The 21,431-nt window shown below is 27.7% G+C and overlaps 1 protein-coding gene and 1 long non-coding RNA gene across 10 annotated transcripts in view; one reads left to right on the top strand and one right to left on the bottom strand.

The window, feature by feature from the left end:
- Positions 1-1,242: 1,242 nt before the first annotated feature.
- LOC107453731 (5'-AMP-activated protein kinase subunit gamma-1) overlaps positions 1,243-21,431 on the bottom strand; it is a 334,655-nt gene continuing 314,466 nt past the window's right edge. For 4 of the 9 annotated variants that reach the window (XM_071183173.1, XM_071183176.1, XM_043041891.2 and 1 more), the window contains 12 exons: positions 19,566-19,599; positions 19,015-19,062; positions 17,035-17,093; positions 14,495-14,540; positions 14,351-14,402; positions 12,638-12,764; positions 11,661-11,741; positions 10,953-11,075; positions 9,715-9,786; positions 8,351-8,425; positions 8,174-8,267; positions 1,243-2,855 (listed from right to left, as the gene is read on the bottom strand). In XM_071183173.1, coding sequence (XP_071039274.1) covers positions 2,740-2,855; positions 8,174-8,267; positions 8,351-8,425; positions 9,715-9,786; positions 10,953-11,075; positions 11,661-11,741; positions 12,638-12,764; positions 14,351-14,402; positions 14,495-14,540; positions 17,035-17,093; positions 19,015-19,062; positions 19,566-19,599 — 927 coding nt within the window. In that variant the 3' untranslated portion in view covers positions 1,243-2,739. Of the gene's footprint in view, positions 2,986-8,173; positions 8,268-8,350; positions 8,426-9,714; positions 9,787-10,952; positions 11,076-11,660; positions 11,742-12,637; positions 12,765-14,350; positions 14,403-14,494; positions 14,541-17,034; positions 17,094-19,014; positions 19,063-19,565; positions 19,600-21,431 lie in introns of all 9 variants that reach the window. The other 5 variants (XM_016070657.3, XM_016070659.3, XM_016070656.3 and 2 more) reach the window with 2 other exon arrangements.
- Positions 3,473-16,810, top strand: LOC122269335 (uncharacterized). Its single transcript, XR_011637227.1, has 2 exons — positions 3,473-6,611; positions 16,388-16,810. It is a non-coding gene; the product is annotated as an uncharacterized lncRNA (long non-coding RNA).

The following is a 21,431-nucleotide window of genomic DNA, read 5'->3' as shown; positions in this document are numbered from 1 at the left end:
TATAACTTTAGAAATCTTTTAAGTTTTTATTTTGTCATTAAAGCTCTGGACCTCTAAAAGTCCTAGAAGAAATTTTTTTTCCCTAACTTAATTTTTACTGAAAATACCATGTATTGAGTTAGCTATGCTTCCCAATAGATATTCTTCCCAAAAGTAAGCAGATCACAAACCCATTCTCTTCCACTAGGTGATTATGTAATGTTTGAACGGTCCCTGTTATATAAAATGTCAGCATTTTTTTGGCAATTTTAGACTCCCTCAATGAAGAGTAAATAAGTTTAGATTCGAAAACATTACTAAAAAAAAATTTTTTTTTATGTTGCTCTGGGTAGAACTAGCTTTTTCCATAATTGATATACCCTAGCAACATATTTATTAAGTTTTAAAAGCACTCTATTTAAATAAATGCAAAACTAAATTAATATAATTGAAATATGTTTACTACCGGCTTCTCACTTGCTATCAAAGAAAATTATAGTTTAAAAGTTTGTCAATTTTATTCATGTGATCTTCGATTTTTTTTTTCCTTTCTATTTTGAAATATAATAATTTTACAAGCATATCCTTTTCATTCTTTCTAAGTTAAAAATCTTCGTTATCAATGAAATTAGACTTATGAAAACGAATGTACATGTGCACCCTAAAGAATATATTCATAAATTACATCGCATAAAAAATTATTTAGAATTAATAAATTTTCTTTATAAAAATTCAGTTTGATTTTTAAAAAAAAATAATCACAGTAGATTTAAATATTTCTTTTTTATAATCTAGTAATTTAAATATTGATTTTATATAATGTCAACAATGATTTAAAATCTTCAGATTATATTATTTATAGAGTTTAATTTAATTTATTTTTATAAAAATAAGTACACGTATAATTGTTATTATTGTTTTGTCACAAATGACAACACTTAGTAAGAATTTAAAATTGAAATTTGTAATATTATTATTTAATGTTTCTGAATTGCAAGAAGTTCACGTAATATAGCACGACGTGAGGCGGGGTACATTGAAATGTTATCACTTTGGGACAAAGGGGAGACAAAAATTTTGAAATATTGCATGTTTTTCAAAAATGTTGAAAAACAAGCAATATCATTTATGAATGAGGTATAGTTTTTACACGCTTCTTTGAAAAAAATTAAAGAAGAGGACTTCTTTAGTTTTCTTTCAATGTTAAAGTATAAGGGGGTACTTAACATAAACAAATACACAGTTTTCATTTACAAATAAGTAAACAGACACAATTCTTTATTTTTTTAATAATTAGTGTTAAAAATGTGAAACACAATAAAATCTGTACATTGATTTTAAATTGTACACTGTACATGTTTTATAGAGTCACCATCATGGTATTAAGTTTTTAACGACTCAAACAGCAGCTTTATGCATGTTGTTCTTAATTATTGTCACTGTTAAATTCAGAACTGATTATAAAAATGTTACAAAAGTCTAAACTTATATTAAATACAACTACTATGGAACATTTTACATTGAATAGATTAAAGTATTTTAATAACAAATATAGCAACAACAAAAATGTCACATAACTGAAGGATGTAACTTTATAAAAATGGCCAAAGTCTGTTTTGCATTTTCTTCATCAACTATCTCATTAGTTACATTTTATGTAAAAAGAAAAATTAATATTTTTTATATTTTTATAGCCTTATAAAAAAAGTTATCTACTCTTGAACCCTGGTAAATAATATTTTAGTGTTAAAACGATTATTCAGCTGTCTAAGTTAGGGGTTGCAGAATTTTAATAATTTCAAATGACAACACCTACATTTGTCATGAAAAAACTTTAAATGGTGAATATCATGAATGGAAAAAAAGAAGCAAATGACAGCATCTTTCTTTTCGGTTGTTGACTTATAAAATATTCTTTTCTTCATTTCTGCTTAGTGCCTTATTTTTCCATGTAAAAAAAATTGCTCCTATTCTAGTTAAATTTCTTTATGGTGAAGATCATATTTCTATGAAATAAAGTAGACATTGTAATTTAAAAATTCCGTCACTGAGACCATATCAGCTCGAATAATTGTGGACAACCCTATTCTTGAGTGCATACATTTAATAAAATTTTATTGTACTGTCTAAGAAAGTAAATATCTAAAAAGTTATTCAAAGTTTAGCTTTAGAATTAGTTTGATTCACTGAAATCTTTCTTATCTTTAGCCATATGAAATATTAATTTGTCTTTTCACATAAAATGCCAAGTTTATTAACACAAGAGATTTTACATTAAAGAAGACCTTTATATTCTAAAAAAAAAATTGTAAGGTCTCTTTAACTACAATTTAAACAGGAATGTCTTTTTTTTTTTTATACAAATAGCCAGGAAGTCAAATGAACAAATAAATACATGAAATGAAAATATTGTATTCTGACCTAAATGCGAATTTACAGAAGTTTTTATTATTATTATTTTAACAACAATTTCTAAAAAGTTAAAAATATATAGTACGTGCAAATCTTTTTCACAAAGGTAGAAAAAATAAAATCGTCGAGTACAATCGCGGTGACTGCGATTTTTTGCACACGATTCCATGAGTTTCCATGCACAAACTCAAAATCGCTGAGGAGCTTGAAGAACTCTCTCGACACTTAATTGTGTACACAAATAAAGTAGGTTGTAAACTAAAAGAACCTATTACTGAATCATCGTGATTACAGACAGGGTTCTTGTAATTTTCAAGCATAGGTCAAAACGTCATCAGGTTTTGATATTCACTCTTCAGTGGGTGTTCCGTTTTCTTGCACTTGAGAATTTGCACTTTCAGCAGTTTCTTCTTCGATAGAGTCAGAAGTGGATAGTTTTTTAGATTCTCCATTTTGATTTTCTTCTATAAAAAAAGAAATGGTATTTTAGATATTCATTTAACATATTTAAGTAAGGTACAAAAATTTTTTTAACTACTTTTGAAAATCATGTTTTGAAAAATTAACATTTAGATTCTACATTTTGATTTTCTTCTATAAAATGAATGGTATTTTAGATGTTTGTTGGACAGTCTACTAGATGGTGCCATGGGTGGTCCACAGCCTCAGCTTATCTTCAAGCAATTGTCTGCATGTAGGTCCTCTTTGGGACAATCACTAATCTTCTAGCAGAAATTATAGCAGGGCAGGTGAAAACACGATCAGGTCCCAGTTCGATGTTGAAACTTATCTCAGTTAGTTTGCGTTCTGGTTCCATCCTCCAGAAGTTCTTAACCTTGTTAGGGTTCTTGTAAGTTTTCTGCTGATGTTAAGTTTGCAGATCTCATGTTTCAACAAAATACCCCTATTTCTTAATTTTGAAACTAGAATTTCTTAATTAGAAGAATTTCTCATTTAGTTGTCTCACTTTGGCTAAGACGTCTACAGTCCCCTTGCCATCTATGCCAACATGTGCCTGTATCCATCAGATAATGCAGTGTTTACGTAAAGTTTAGTTCAAAGCATTATGTATATTGCGTCTAATTTTTGAAAGACCCTCTGTTGGTTCAGATATTTGTAACTGTAATATGTTAAAGTAAAATACAATTAAAAAACTTTGACTATTTTTGAAAATAATGTTTTGCTTTTTTTTATGACACCAGGAGCAAAGTACTGGAACAATCCATAACCGTGGGAAAATGTGTTGATTGAAAGGTACAGAATTAAGCTAACATAAAAGACATGGCTATGTTTGAGGGTACATTAAACTCTTGATGATTGTGGAATTCATGCAGACTTTCAAGAGAACGCTATATTGCAGGAAAAATTCTTCATGGCAAATTCTCTTTCACCTATACTGAAATTCTTTGTTAAAATATCAACATGGAAACAAATTATGGCAGGGCAATGCAGTAGGAAAGTAATCCTGCTATAATTTGTTTACATGTTGACATTCTAAAAAAACGAATTTCAGCAATTTAAAATTCATGGTTTACATGAACTTTTGTTTTCTCAATTTTAATTTACCAATGGAGAAAACAGAATTTGAAATTCAAAGTTTTGCCTGTGATAGAGCGCTTTTTAACAAAAGACGAGACATTATTGAACAAGTATGAGGTAAGCCATTTATTAACTTTTGATTTTATTTCATCATTGTCATATACTCCTGTTCAATTTTTAAGAAACTTACAAGTTGTGTCAACGTTAAATAATTCGATGACTATTCCATATGAAATTTTTTAATTGTGGTATAATTGATACCACAATTATCCTATTTATAAGTTACTTTAAAAAAACAAGTCTATTTACTTTTTAGACAGTCTATTTCATGTTCAAATTGAAATAAAAAAAAAAGCTGATTTAATCAGAAAGGGATGAGGAAAATAATAGAACAAGCTTATTAAAGAGGAAGATAAAGAATATATTTTATTCTGTACAGTTGCATCTTAACATAAAAAACAATCAGTTACTAGGTAATTAAATTATTAGAATTATTCAAAATATGAAATGATAATATGAAATTTATGTCCAGAAACCAAGGTTAATGGCTGAAAAGCAAAGTTGAATAACTTTAGCAGAAGAAAACTCAAATCTATGATTAGAAATCCAGCTATGTAACGCTATGGAAGATGGTTATATATCTTGATATGAATCCATCTTTCATGTTTTTTTTGTTTGTTTTTTTGAAGTTTGAGAAGTAAATTTGGTTTGTCCAATATATGCAAGGCGACACTGACTAGTAATTTTGTAAAAACCCAGATATTAATGTCTGCAATAGGGTGTTTAAAGTTGATGAAATTTAGTCTTTTCATAGATGAGAGAGTATTTTTTTACTCAGATAATTAAAGTTCAAATTTAAGAGATTGTTGGATTGCCTGATTATGTATTTAAAGATAAAATCAACAACATTAGAAGGAAACCCACATTGAGTTGTAATAGCTTTAAAATAAAAGAGTTCTTCACTGATGTAATTACTAAACGTCAAAATTTTAGAGACGTAAAGCACGTGAAGAACAACTATCTTCTGATTAGAGAGATGGGATAAAAGAAAAAGTTTCACTCCCTGGCCCTTATCATCTCATCCCCTTAATCAAAAGATAGTTGCCTTTTGTACACTTGTTTACAGTGTCTCTAAAATTTATTCCAATAGTGATCTCCTCAATAAAGTACTTGTGAACCTTATGTTGCTGCTTTTTACAGATTTATTCTATGTGTAGAAGGTTATTCATGCAATAAAATTATTAATTCATAGTTGTTCCAACCCTAGTCCTAAACTTTAACAAATTTTAGGACATTTCAAGAATTTCTGGTCAATGTCACCTTGCATAGATTAGACAAACTAAATGCACACTTAAACTTAAAGAACATGAAAGATATGTTCAAAATCAGGATAATAAACAATGTTATGATTAGAATTTCAGCCATGTAGAGCTATATAAGTTTGAGTTTTCTTTTACTAAAATCATTCGACCCTGCTTTTCAGTTACTAAACTTGATTTCTGAGAATCCTTTCATACTTAAATATTGAGCTTTTAGCATCTTATTAGAATCTTTTTCATTCTAATTTCTATCTTATCCCTGTTTATCTCTTTTCACTATTTCATATTGGTTAAATCGCATTCTTTTTAATGTATTTTGCAACTAAAGTTAACTTCTTGATTATCAAACAAAAATTGTAGCTTGGCTGTTTTTGTGCATTCTATAAGTAATTCATAAGTAAAGTAGTTTAGAACTCATTCTATAAGTATAGTAGTTTAGAACTTTATTTTTGGATGTCTATTACAAATGCTATTTTTTCTGCATGGGAGGTATGTTTTTGAGGAAGGTTATTTGTGTGTTTTTTTTCATACATATATTCTAACAACTATTATATTATAATAAATAATGTTCTTGATATCGATTTAATCGAGCATTGCATTCAATTTACATTTGAAATAAGAGATAATCCTTCTTAGCCTATTAATAATGATTTTCTTTCCCATTATGCTTTTAATTACATGTTGCTTTCCACAAATCTGCCTATCCTTACATTCATAAATTAATTCCCCACGGGAGACATTGTATTGTGATTTGTTGGCTATAAACTGTGCAATAACATTTAAGTTCGATTGCACTATGTGCCATTTAAGCTCTGATATCAACTGGTTCCATGGTGGCGATTAAATAATTATCGTTTTGAATGCCAAGTGGATTGTTATTACTTCTACTTTTACTATTTTATGTATATCAAACTACTGAAACAAGGTTTTGTTTATTTTAAAGGTATGAGGAACCACTAAACATGAAACAGCTGAATGTTTTTATCTCAGGACCATTTCTTTTTCTGATTGTGAACCTTTGTCTTTCCACATAGAACTGTGAATGCTCACATGTATAGAAATGGCATCCTTGGTTTTTATGTGCCTCCTTATGCTGCTGCAATATCATGACAATTTTGTGCAACAGGATGGTAACGCAATGTTGTAAAGGGCTCACACTGTGGATGATTATCTTCAGCAGCAAACAATACAACAGATGGAGGGACCAACACCGAACTTGAATCCTATCGAACATGTTTGGGATGCGCCTCAAAGCTTTGCACCTGCTTTTCAAGAACAAAGGCTCATACTGCCATTGGTCCTGGTAGACCACATCACATATCACTGTATTGCTGCTAGAGGTGATCATGCACCATACTGAAGGTACTTTTTTCTATTTCCAACTGCCACGTTTGATTTATTATTCATATACTAATTTCTGTAACACCCTAGTTGTCTAGTTAAATACTTATGTTATCATGAGCACTATAATCTGTGCCAGTTTCATTAAATTATTGGTGTAACTTTTTTTGTTATTTTTCCTTAATTTGTGACAACCAGAATACATAACTTTAAATGTTGATTAAAATAAATTCATAGCTACACTAAATATATATTTTTGAATAATTTAGCACAAAACTAGCAGTTGAGTGAAATGGATGGAGTGATGGATACAATCTAATACACATTTGTTCCCTATGTCAAATTTGCTTAAAAATAAACTAATTAAAAAAAATTTTTAGACTATATACTTTTATAAACTTTGATAGATAGAACTAATAGCCAAAAATTTTATAAAATTGAAATTTATACCAAATGAAGTTTCTGATATTTTTTTAAACATAATTATTGTGTACTACCCTTGTAAGTACATAAAGAGTTTAAGTTTAAAAATCTGGATAGGGTACAAATAAGCGGCCAGATTTGCCTTAAGGTAAAAATATGCCTCATTAAAATTCCAACTTTTAAACTAACAAAAACTTCCCAGCTTGTGTTTATTCATGTGTAATGGTTAGGCTGTCTGCTTTTTGCCTGAAAGGTTCAAGGTTCAAATCCCAGCTGAGTTGATTGAATTTTATCTCTAATTTTCTTTAACAAAAATTTGATAACTGTTTATTATTTTCAATTCAAATTAAATTTTTTAAGAAAATTTAATGTAAATCGTCCAGGCCATATTTTATGTATACCATGTAATTTTTTATTAGAAAATTTAGATTTTTTTTTTATTACGTAAATAATTACATGTAATGTCAAATATTACATTTTGTGAGAAAAAAAATTAACGTTGAATGAGGATGGAAAAGTTTCACTAAAATGTGGAATTTTTAGAACAAATAATAATAATAAATGTTAGAATTATTTAAATCAAATCTTAATAACTGACACTGCTATTGAAAATTCTAAGACCGGTTATTTTCCAGGTATGATGTAAGAATTTTCTCAGTTATTGTAAAAGAAATACAATTTTCCCTGCTTTTAAAAGACAAAATAAAATTCCCTGTTTTCCCTGACCTGAAAGAGTTCAGATTAATTTTTTTGTATGCTTTTAAAAAATTTATTTAAATTAAAAAATAATTTATAAATTGAATAAAACATATTAAATAGTTATCAACTTTAAAAAAAAAAGAAAATTAGAAATAAAATCCAATCATAACATTTGGGATTTGAACTCTGAACCTGGCATTTCACCGCAAATACACATAAGCTAAGAAGTTTTTGTTAGTTTAAATAAACTTTAATGGGGTATATTTTTCCATAGGTACAGATCTGGTGCCTCCTTTGTACCCTATCCATGATTTTCAACCAGGATCAAGATTTTAATTAAAATGAATTTTCAAGACTCATTCCTATTTAAGTTTGCTCTAAACTGCTTTTATTCCTTGAAACTAATTATAGAATGAATATCAAATGTTTATGTTAAAACGACTAGTTGGTCAAAAACGAACCTGTATGGCGTAAGACAAGGTAAGATAAAATGTCAGACAAAGAAATAACGCCTATGGCATGATCTTCATTGTTCACCACCACCAGGCGATGCACCTGAAAAAGAATCAGATATTTTTTAAACTCAATTATTATGAAACTAATTTTACAGATAAACTAAATGAGTAATAGATCATTACCTCTGCTTTTACTATTCTACTGAGTACAGCTGAGAATGTTTCATTTAAAGTACACTTTAAGACCCCTTCAAAGTACTAAAGAGAAGAAAAATCTTTTATTAACAGATTATTTGACTAGCAATTTATCAGTAATTTGACAAGTAGAAAATGTTTAAAATCAATACATATATGTGATATTTCGAATATTAGTTTTATACACAAGTTAAATAGAAGCATAAAAGAAAACATACTTTAACTTTTTACTAAAGTTCTGTTTCATTTTAAGACATACACGCACACTAGCAAAAATAATTAAATATAAAATCTTTAAAGTCAATACATGTATGTGATTTTTTGAATATTAAATTAGTCATAAGTTTAATAGAAGCAAAAAGATTTTAACTTTTTACTAAACAGTTGTTTAATTTTAAGACAGAAATTATAATCTAATAATAATAAATATGACAAAAATAAATTTTAAAAAGTTTGTGCAAAATATTTTCTAAATCGAAGGAAAGACAAATTCTAATTACATAATTTAATATACAATTAATATTATTACAATTAGTACATCATAAATAATTTAAGCTAAATCAGACAAAAGTAAGAATTATTACACAGATCTTTTAAAAGAATTTATTGTTAAAATGAGATACTTCAGTATTCAAGAAAGGAATGACTGTTACTCTTAAAAGTTTTAGCAAAACAAAGAGATAGTTTTAAACATTTAGTTTGTATTAGCAGGGTTTTAATTAAAAACATTTCAGAGGATTCAACATTATCATGAACTTTTAAAAATATAAATTTACAGTGGTGCCACAAAGTGAGTTTGTGAAAGAACTTAATAAAAATATGTGATTCATATTAGAATGCCCCTAATAGGCAAGTTAGAATGCCCCAATAGGCCTAATATCCTCTTTAGAGAGGATGGTTCCCGTACGAGGACCGATATCACACACCCTCAGTCTCCAGCCAGGCTGATCAAAGTGGTCACCCACCTGCTTACTGACCGCATCCATGCTTGACTTCGGTGTTCTATAGGAAACCATGTCTTTATGATCAGTCCGCTGCGGAATGAGTTTTTAAAGAAAGCTTGTGCTAAAAATATATGTCATAAGCCTATAGGAGGAGAGTCAGTGCATAATTTTTACTTCTCTATTTACACTTAAAATACATAATACTACAGATTAAAAGCAATGCTGGTGAGGCACATTGCGATGAGTTTGTAAAAGGGGACTAACTGGCTTTAAGTGTAACTAATATTATAAGCCATTTTCGCCAATGACCAGTATTTTACTATCATTATTTCACCATATTTTATTAATGATAAAAAAGATCTTTAGTAGAGACTAATTTACTCTCGATAAACATATTAAAATATTTACTTGATCTCTGTGTTCGAGAGCTTTTTTCACAGTAATATCAAGGTTGTTGTAAGTTTTCTCTGCAGCTAAGTTCTGAAAAAAAAATTTTTTTTTAAAAAAACATATTAAAGGTAAATTATTTCGTAAATAAATTGATTGGAAATATGAAAAAAACAATATTAAAAAAACTACAATAATAATTATATTACATTAGTCTTGAAATTTGTGATGACAAAATAATATATTTTATTTTAAAAAGTTTCAGGTTTAGAGGGCGAGATCATAAAGCACTTGAAATCTACATGAACTGACACAGAGATTCATTGTTAATTTCCAGATTTAATAATAAATCTTTCTTTTGCATACTTTGTTAATTATGCAGTTTCTTTATGCGAGATATAACGAAATTAACTATCATATAATTGGCAGTAATGATATATCTGTGCACTCATTTAAAATTTAGTGCAAGTTTTTGGCTATTTCTTGAGGCTTATACATGCAAAATCTTATAAAACAGTAAGCACACTAAGATTTTGACAGAAACAAATTAATTTTACACTTTTCTGTTAGATTACACTACACTAATAGTTATGCTACATAATTGGCTAACAGGTAAAACTAGCTTGTTGGTAAAATCAACAAACAACACTTAGGTATGATAATTAAAATACTCGATTATTCTTTGATCTTCAAATTCTAATCTTTATTTTTACTTTGTTACATTAGCGAAATTTCAATCCAAACCTCTGTTGCACAATCTATAAAACATGTTACAAGTTTAATTCAGATCCAGAGCTACAAATCTCGGGTGACCGTCTATTTCATTTTAACCCCACTCAGGATACAAATACACTTTGAATATACAAGTTTTAAGATATTTTAAAATTTTTATCTTAAACAAAATTAATCCTAAGTTAAAAAAAAACTTTTATTTCTCGCTCCCGTGAAAATGCCGGGGTGAGGTTTCGCCCTCTATTTCTCACTCCCATGATATTTCCGGGCTGGAGTGTTCACAAGTAATGCGCCAATAAGAATAAAACTAATTCATTTCTTTTGCCCGGAAAACATTTTATTTCACATTTTACACACCAGGTGGCAGTATCGGGATATTTTTAAGGTAATTGTAGATAGTTAGTTTATTTTAAACTAAATGTCAGCACTAATCAAACACTAGTATTTGGCAAAATAGGCACTTTTATGACCGTTTTCTTGAAAATTAACCGGTCGTTAAGGGGTTAAAAAATAAAATTTTTACTTACGATGACATCGAATTTGGCATAGATGTCAACTACTTTACCACTCTCGTCTACAACAGGTAAAGCTGATACTCTTCTGTTGATGAAATCGTTAAGAGCAGTGATGACAGGTGTACTCGTCTTTACCTGTTAATAATATATTCATATCCATAACTTGTTTGAAAGAGCAAATCAAAATTATGATTAGTATACTAATATCAACACTTAAAAACTAATTGAGTAGATTTTTAAAGGATGTGCTGGGAAAAAGAAATTGGAAAATTACCATTTAGGTTGATTAAAACCAAAGAAAAAGAGTATTTTGTTGAGGTTGTTAAGGTCTTAAATCAAATGACTAAAATTAGTAGTTTTAATCACCGTGAAAATAAATTGCAAGCCTTGTTAAAGCAGTACCCAAGAATAAAATAATATGCTTTTAAACTACAAAAGAAATTTTATTAACGTTTTATCTAACCAATTAATAAAAAAATTTTATTAATTAATTATTAAAATTATTATTAAATTAATAAAAAATTATTATTAATAGAATTTTTTTAAACTTAGGATTCACTTTTATAGGAGTCATATAGATTCAGTTCTAGAATTATAATTAAGAAGGCTTCCAAAAAAACTGAATTGTTAATTGGATAATCGGTATTGACATTGAGATATAGGATGGAATTAAAAGAGTGGTTAATATTGTCAGTAACAAGCAACTTGAAGGTTACTTACAGAAGCCACTTCGTCATAGGTCCCAATTTTTAATTCTCCTAATGTTTTATTCATGTAGCTAGGATGAGGCAGTTCATGGTACTGAAATGGAACCAATACATATTGTAATATAGTACAACCAGGCTATTCTAAGACATCAAATGCATATCATTTAACACAAACTGCCAATTTAAAAATATCAATTTGTGTTATTTTGTCAAATATAAATAAATATCAAAAACATCAAATGCTTTATGAAATAAAAATTGCCTGAAAATATGCTAATTGCAAAAGATTATCAATATTTGAAAACTATTTCAGTTACTTTAGAATATATTTATTCGTAAGTGTTCCTTTATTGGGAAGTCAGTAAACTTATTTATACAACACAAAATGCTTTCATCGCTTAGTTAAACAAAGCAGTAAACATGCATTTGTAAATGCTACCACAGTATCGTACTACCTAATGCAAAAAATTCAACTTACAAATGCTAATAATGAAACTGCTTAGAGGAACATTGGTAATCAAAAAGTTTAAGAGACAAACAATTCTTGCATAAATAAGGAACTTGAGAATGCATACAATTAATTCAAAAACTCAGAATTTTTGTTTCATAAGTAAGCAACATGAGAATGTATACATTTAATACAAAAATTTAGAGAGAAAAAACTCGTAAATTAAGAATAACTTATGCATACAATTATATAAAGTTTCATATATTGAGAGAAAAAATCTTTTATAAATTAGGAACTTGAGAATGCATACAATTAATACAAAACTTCAGAGAGAATTTTTTTTCTATAAATTAGCAACTTGAGAATGTATACATTTAATACGAAAATTCAGGGGAAAAAATTCTTTCATAAATAAGAAACCTGAGAATGTATACATTTAACATAAAGTTTCAGAGAAAAAGAAAACTCTCATAAATAAAGAATAACTTTTAGAATGCATAAAATTTATCTAAAGTTTCATAGAGAGAAAAAAACATTCTTACATAAAGAAAAAGGAACTTGAGAATCCTTTTGTGAGTAATCACATAGAGGACGTTATCAGTAACAGGGTCTATCACAGGCAAACGGTGAACTTTGTTCTGTATAAGAGCTTTTATGGCATCTAATAAGCTGAAAATAAACATATTTAAAATACTGTAGCAGATCACAGAACTACAAATGATTTTTAATATCTGTTATCGTTTGAAAATATCCATATTCAAATCTGTATAAAGATATTCATTTTTACATTTACATTATTCATTTATAAATTATTCATTAGATATCCATTTTTAAATTTATTCTAGTTATTTATGTATACATTGTATAAGAATCTATATAAATGTGAAATTTTTAAAAGCCAGAATTATTTTATAGGAGCCTGAATGTTATGGAAAAGTTGTGCAAGCAATATTTTTGCTTTACGTTAAATAATAGTAATATACAGGACAGTGGTTCCCAATTTATTTATTTTTTTTGTGCAAGGTACCTCAACTGATAAATTTTCTTTTCACAGAACCTAAACTCGCAGCAAAAAAGTCAGTTTTACATGCCATCAATGTGGAGTTAGTTCATCACGAGTTGCAGGACTAGTAATTGGTTGCTTAACTCTGGGAATGCTGAGGGCCTAGTCAAAATTCTTTACAAAAAAAGTGAACATACCTCAATTTTTAAAAGAAAATTGCAGAGAATTTTCTAAAATATGACAAAACATAAAACCTTCTATTTTGAATGGAGGTTCTTCAAAAATTCTACTAAAAATAAAAAAATATTTTTCTTCTGAGGAAGGGGGCTGCAATCAATTTTGTCCAGGGGTTCATAAACAAATGTTGAGTTTTCATTTAACAATCTCGAAACAACTTTCAAGGTACGCCACCAATTATGTCGGTCAAACATAGTTCAATTAGATTTTCTGTAATGGTGTGCCATTTTCCAGCTCGATAAATCCTGTAAATTTACAGAATTGTCATTTCTGTTGTGTTTTCATCACAGGTTTTTGAATATTTGTGTTTTGCATTTTGCAAACAAGTATTAACTCTCTTAACCTGTCTCCCTTTCACGGAACCCAAAGGTTCTACAGAATACATATTGGCAGCTGACCATGTCAAGCTCAGAACTAATAGACCCTTGTATGTATGTATATATTATGTATGTGTGTTTTTGTATATATTTATATATACACACATCATTATATTAATATAAGAAACAAAAAAGTTTATTACTTTCAAATCTTTAGAATTTTCAAATTAAGATATTTTAAATTTAACTTTCTGAATTCAAATCTAATTACTTCAGTAAACTAGATTAAAATTATCAGAATTATTGAAAATAGTTAATTAATAATAATAGTTTAAAAAGTTAATTTATAAATTTGACCATTTTCAGTAATAGTGCTACAATACTGCAATATCAAAGTAATTTAAAGCATTAACACTAATTTAATATTATTTAGTAACTGATTCATAGAATCGAGTTGAAAACAAAAAATAAATTTGGAAGAAAACAGTGAAAATAAAATACTGCTTAGTTTACTGAAAAAATATATTCAAAACATTTAATACACTTAATTACATTTAAAATGAACTGTTTTATAAGTAATTTCGTATATAACATTGTAAAATGAAATGAAAAAAATAGATAAATATAACTTGGTTTTTACATAACTATAACATTCCTTAAAATATTTAACATAAAAGTAAACATTTAAATGTAGTCACCTGGCATCAGGGCCTATGCTAACTAAAGGTTTACTTTTTTCCTTTAAAACACCTAAACAAAACAAAGACAAAAAAAGATTAACAAACAAATAAAAAAAAATAATTTTTTTTAAATCTGTTTAAAAATAAAAGCAAATGATTTACTTCGCCAAGTTTCCAGCTTATGCTCTTCAAGTTCTTCCATTTGAACCTATAAAGAATTTCAAACAAAAAAAACTTGAAAAAATATTATATATGAATAATATTAAAATTATTTAAATATGTTTAGTCCCATAGTTACAAATTTTTTTAATGTAAGACCAGGAATTGGCTTCACAGTCTTAAATTCAAATATAAAAAAATATTTGATATTTAAGCTCAATATATCAACATTTGGTATTTAAGCTCAACATTTATTTGGTATTAGCTCAACATTTCAAATTTTAATATTTTCAATTAAATCTTGATAGATTAAAAAAGAAAGCTGATCTGACAAAAAGTGATTATCGCAAGTCTGCAAAATTTCTATATTAGCGTTAAAGTTACAAGTTAAATAAATCAGATAAGAGAGAGGCACATAGGGGGTAGTCTCTATGCAATCTTAATTACTTTATTTCAATATCAAAATTGAGGAGAGGAAAAACAGATTTTCTTTTCTATTTTTTCTTTAAATAAAATAGCTAGGAATTTGATAAGATCACTTTCAAAAAACTATTTTGATTTATTAGATGTGATATTATTTGAGAACAGTTTACATGTAAGTAAATGGTTTTTTTTACTTTAGAAATGCACGAATTTGAGTATATATATTTCGTGAAAAAATAAATAGCCTAATGCGTAGCTTAAATAAAATTATTACTTAGCGGTCTACACCAGTGTTTCCCAAAGTGTGGTACGGGAACAGTTTAGCGGGGGTACGTGTTCTTATGCAAAATATCTTAAAACAAACGAAAATTTCAAAAAATTTTATTTAAAAACAAAGCTAGCCATAAAAATTTACGATTACGTATTTTTCCATTGGCTATTTTTTGCAGAGTTAACAGTTAATAATTAGTGGTGTCCACAGCCAATTCTGATTTTTAACTTTTGGGCAATTTTTTTTGTAGTAAAAAATACATTCATTTTTAAATTAGTGGTACACAGTGCTACGAAAAATTTAGAAAGGGTACACAGAAGTCATAAGTTTGGGAAACACTGGCCTACACAATGCATTAATTTCAGAGTTGAGGTTTATTTTTATAATAATTACTAGCCTGTGGCTGAATTTTTTCGAGCTTTCTGCAACAAAACTCTCTAGTACTAATATCTTTCTGCAAGATACTTTTAATAATAACAAACAGATATGTTGTTAATTTAAAATAACAAAAGGGCTGTGTTTAGCAAAGAAAAAAACTGTATAGATATTTTTTTAATTGAACATGTAATATTTTTTTTCTAATATTATGGGTGATATTCTCACATTTTGCAAATAATTTTCAAATTAAAAAAAATAATTAAAAACATGTAATAGCAATTATCGAAAAAAAGAAAAAAGATTGACGAAGAAATCCCTCGAATAATCGGACTGAATTGAAAATGATTGTTTCGTTTTTAAGAGTAGGTTGTTGCAATAAATAACATCGCATTAAAAGTATTGGATTTCAAAAACTATGGAGAATTAATAGCAATAACTACAAAAAATCAACAAAATCATTGCCTTTAAAAAGTAAATACTCAAATACACGATTCCAATTTCCCATATTGTCTGAAATATATTGTGAAATTTAAAAACCACTTGAAAATCAATATCAATAACTGCTGAAAATACAATCAAAACATTACATGGATTTACGAAACTATTGGCGTAAATTGAGCATGTCAAAAAGTGATTCAAATTTTATAAGTAAATTTCTGCAGAAAAGAAAAACAAAATTTTTTACTTCTCAAAAAAAAACTTCCTACAAGAACTCTGTAAAATTCTGTGACGAGGATTACAAGATTTTCAGTGCTAAATATGTTTTTAATGAAATCACTTATTTTAAATGTTTATATATAACTAATCTTCAATTATTTTTTTAGCAAAAGTTATGTTGTCATAGGCGCTTGTTCTTATTTTCTTGTCCAGAAGTGCCATCTATGGGGAAGAATTCGGCTTATGCCACACCCGTTTATGGAGTGGACTCATTCATAAATCCATCCATAGATCGTAATTTACACCTGAACCAGAGATCGATTGATCTCCAATCCAATACCCCCAGAGGAATAATTTGTAAAGGGAACATGGAGGACTTTGTGACCCGACAGTTTTAACATGCATCAGCCACCATTTACTACATGGGGAGACTTCCGCCGGCTGGATTCAAACTTCTAGTATCACGAATTTGGGTCCAGTGTCTTGCCAACCAAGCTCTCCCGGCCCAGCAAAAGTAAAAATTTATGGAAATAGATAAAAATGTATCATGTAAAAACTGCTCAAAACAAATATAATTCTATGGAAAGTTATTACAATGTGCATTGTGGCCCATTTTCTTTATTCTCAAAAATTGCAAATGCTGAAATAATTCTTTGAGTTATGAATTCTTTTTTATTTTGGGAACATTTTTTGGAAACTTAGTTCCAACTCCAGATAAGTACTTTAAAACCCAACTATCGAATTTCACAGTCAACTTTTTATCCATTTATTATAAACTATTTTCCAAAAAGCAAACATTGTAAGTTATACTTACAAATGGTGATTTGTAGTATGTCCTTAAAATATTGATAAAATCTGTAATTGTCAGCATTCCTATAAATAAAGAGGCAAAGTAAGTTAAAAAGCAATTTCAACTATAGGAAGAAATGAAATAAATTAACATTTAATTTAACGGTAAAAATAGAAATATTCATAAGTGTTTAACCTGCTCATAAACTACTAAGAAGCAAAAATAGTTTTAAAAATAACATATATTATTTTCATAAAAATATATATATCATATTTTTCACTTTAAATTATCTATATATATATTTCATTCATATATATATTTTCCAGTACATTAGCAATGCAGGCAGTAAAAACTGTTTAACAGACGAGAAATAAAAAAAATTATACGCATTTTCACTACTCATAGATTACTAAAGCAGTAAAAACAGTTTTACTACTGAAAATTTAAAATTTGCTGGTATTTTCTTTGTTTATAAGGTTTCTTTGTTTTTACTTGTTTATAAAGTACTAAAGGTGTAAAAATAATTTTACAAATGTATATTTTATTCATAATTTTTCTTTAGTATGTTAGGAATCCATGTGGTTGAAGCGGTTTCACACATGAGAAATTAAAGTATTCATATGAATTTTACCTTTCATAAACTACTTAAACTGTAAACTGTTTTACAAATTAAAAATTTTAATTTTCATTCATATATATTTTTTAACAAATTAAAATTACATGCAGTAGAAACAGTTTTATAAATGTGATATAAAAGTTTTTCCTGCTCATAGACTATGGAAAAACAGTTTTACAAGTGAAAAATTTAAAATTTATTCATACATATTTTTCCAGCTCATAACCTACTAAAGCAGTAAAATGTGTTTTACAAGTAAAAAATATAATTTTCAATCATTTAGGTTTTTTAACACTTTAGAAATGGATGCAGTTGTAACAGTTTTACAGATAAGAAATATAAGTAATGCTCATTAACTAACGAAGCTGTGAAAACAGTTCAACAAATGATTTAAATTTAATTCGTATATATTTTACCAGAAAGTTAAAAAAAAATTAATCTCTCTTATAATCTGAAATATTAAAGCACTGAAAATAATTTATCAAAAGTAAAATTTATTCTTATGTATTTTTAATACATTAAAAATAATGCTGTGATAATAGTTTTACAGATGAGAAAAAAAAGTATTCAACACGCTTTTCAAAAACTATTGTGAAAATGAGTTTATTACAAATGAAAAATCATTTGTTTCACGCTAAAGAGCTTAATTATTTCTATTGTGAGTGTTGTGAAGTTCTATTGTGAAGTTGAATACATTATTTTAAAAATATTCTATAAAGAATAATTTTCTTTTATTAGGAATAGTTAATTGAAGGCAGAATTTTAATTATATATCACGATATATTTTTTGCAGATAGTCTTCTTCTGCAGAGCACAGCAACAAAAAAAAATTATTGCATCATAGAATAGAAGTTATTTAATTTCTTTCTAATTTGCGAGTTCCTTTATTTTTGTTGACCATTTAAATTATTATAATATATCTCTTTATAATATATATATTGTTTTCGTGACTATAGTCAAGTAAGACATTTGCTATTTTTTTATACATAAGTTTGGACTCTCTAAAGCAACAGCTTTAGTGAGGATGGAATAGATTAACAATAGAAGAATTGCAATAGAAGAATTGCAATAAGAATTTGCATCACTGCAAAGGGCAGCCATTTTGGAATAAATATTTATTAATAAAAGCATACTCATATTATGAGTTATGTTTTGTTTATTTATTTTTAATAAAGTTATATAAAAAAAATTGTTTGTTCAGGTCTTTTCGCCACACTCTGCATATAAGGGTGTTTCGAATCACTACCTTTATTATAAGTATTTTTTGAACACTTATCAAAAATGATGACATTCAGAAAATAAACATTAAAGATTGTGGTTACGGAACACCATGTTAAACTATCTTTTTGCATACAATGATTAGAATATTAGAAATATTATAAACATACCAACAAAAGATTGTGAAGCCGAGTCCCATAGAGGTGCTGCTCGAACTCCTACGAGGAAAAGAAAAAAATTTACGATGAATTTTAACAGAACAAATATGAGTAACGTTTTCGTAGTATATAAATTAAAATTCGTACAAGTAAAAAAAAAAAAAAAACTGCACAATTTTTGATCAAATAGTCTGATTTTCACTTATTAAGATACAATCTCAAGCTTAAAGGGATTTACCTTAAAAACATTGAGTAACATGTAATATTTTAAATTAATTATGCATACATAAAAACAAATAAACATATATTTTTTAGATTGATTCTGATTTTTGATCTTTAAAATATGGGGGAATTTAAAAGAAATTGGAAAAGAATCGATCAAGTATTTCTCAAAGAAAAATAATAAATTTTTAAAGAAGATTATAAATTTTTTTTAAAATATTTAATTAGATCAAAAGATTTTTAGGATGTTTGAATTCAGTGAGCAGCATCATCAACAAAAATACAATGTTTATAATTATTAAAATATTGTAAAAGAAAAAAAAAAGAATGTGATACATTACCATTGTGAACTAAAGCAAAGAATGCCTTTTTAACCTGGAAGAATAAAAATAAATAACTTTAAAAACTTTTTTTAAAACGCTAAAAATTAGCCTTAAATTTCAGTTAACATAGAAAACAGAAAAATCACTCCGTAATGCTTTCAAAATTATCTTCTTTTTTTTTCAATTTCGTTTTCTAGTCCTTTGTTTATTCTTTGACAGATTCGTTTTAAAAACTTTTTACAAATAAAACTTTTTTAAAAAAAATATATTTTGGTTTTCTTCTTTTTTATGAATTCTATTATTCGTTTTTTTTTAAAAATTCTATTATTCTTTTTTTAATAAATTCTATTATTCTTTCTTTATATAATATATTATTATTCTAATATATAAATTCTGATTTTCTTTAACAAAATTTAATAAATCAAATATAATTTTACATAAAATACCAGCTGGCTTAAATTATTATTTTTTTAAAAATTAAAACTTCATTTTATTTATTTATTCCCTTTTTTTTGGTGAATGGATTTTTTTTTCTTCTTTTTTTTAAATTTTCCACTTTCCAGAAAATTTTCAAACTTTAAATTTTTCTCCCTTTTTTGTTTTTGAAGTCAAAAAAATTTCTTCATACATTACCAAACAAAGACTCATTTATAGTAACTGTTGCCACAGTTTGAAAAAAATGTTGAACCGTTGAAAACTGTTTGAAAAAAGCAACAGTCGTTATAGTAAAGGGATATATTAAATTATATTGCCATTAATTGCAGTTGATAAGTCAAGACTATCTCCTTAGATTAAAATACTGAATGCTATAAAAGGATTGACGATTTGAAAAATAAATTTAAAAAAAAAATGGAGATAGAAATATACAGTTTGCTGCCTTCTGCCAAGGAAATGGAGTCATTTTTTCCAAATTTAAAAATTGATTGCAATAGAGATGTCTAAGCTGATGTCACATCACTAACCTCTCTACTGGAAATTCAATAAGTTGCAGACATCAACCAATAGGATTACTATTGGGATTGGAATATAAATCGTCCAATAGGAATGAGGCAAACAACAATTATGGATTTATTCCACTCAGTGATATAATTCAGCCTCTGGCTTGGAAATCTATGTCTGTTAATAAACGGCATTGATGAGAACTGATAAATGAGAAAAAACATAAAAGAATGTTTTTTGCTATATGGCATTCCACTTCAACCGAAATATTTGCAAACAGTAAATAACTTGCTCCACGTTGTTGTTGCAAATGTTGGATAAACATTGTTTTATAATTCACTCGGCTAGTAGCGCTATCAGTGAGTAAATTTCGTAACTAATTTTTAATGTAGAGGATAAAAAATTAATTCGTTTCCTTAGCAGAATGCAGCAAACCACGCATCTATTTTTTTATTCTTAAAATCGTCGGTCATGTTTGGGGCAATAGATAGGTTTATAAGTCAATAATAAGCTTAAAATTTTTCAATTATCCCTGAAGTTAGATAAATATAAATCAGTGATTTTTAATGATAATAGAAAACACGCGCAACTTTGAGACGATGAATGTTTGTTAAAGTAAGAAAGTTAAATTCGTTCAAACTCACATTAAAATTACAAAATTTAATGTCAAGACTTTTGTGATTGTTGTTAATTTACGTCGCACTAGAGCTGCACAATGGGCTATTGGCGACGGTCTGGGAAACATCCCGGAGGATGATCCGAAGACATGCCATCACAATTTTGATCCTCAGCGGAGGGGATGGCACCACCGCTTCGGTAGCCCGACGACCTGCGCGCGAAGTCGAGCACTTTACGGTAGCACAGTTTAACGAGGACCAATATCCATTTCAATCGTCCCCTACGCAGACTGATCCAAGTGGTCACCCACCCGCACACTGACCGTAG

This window comes from Parasteatoda tepidariorum, chromosome 7, assembly GCF_043381705.1.
Source record: "Parasteatoda tepidariorum isolate YZ-2023 chromosome 7, CAS_Ptep_4.0, whole genome shotgun sequence".
NCBI lineage: Eukaryota > Metazoa > Arthropoda > Arachnida > Araneae > Theridiidae > Parasteatoda > Parasteatoda tepidariorum.
Note: the sequence above shows the minus strand (reverse complement) of the source record. Positions and strands in the feature narration are given on the sequence as shown.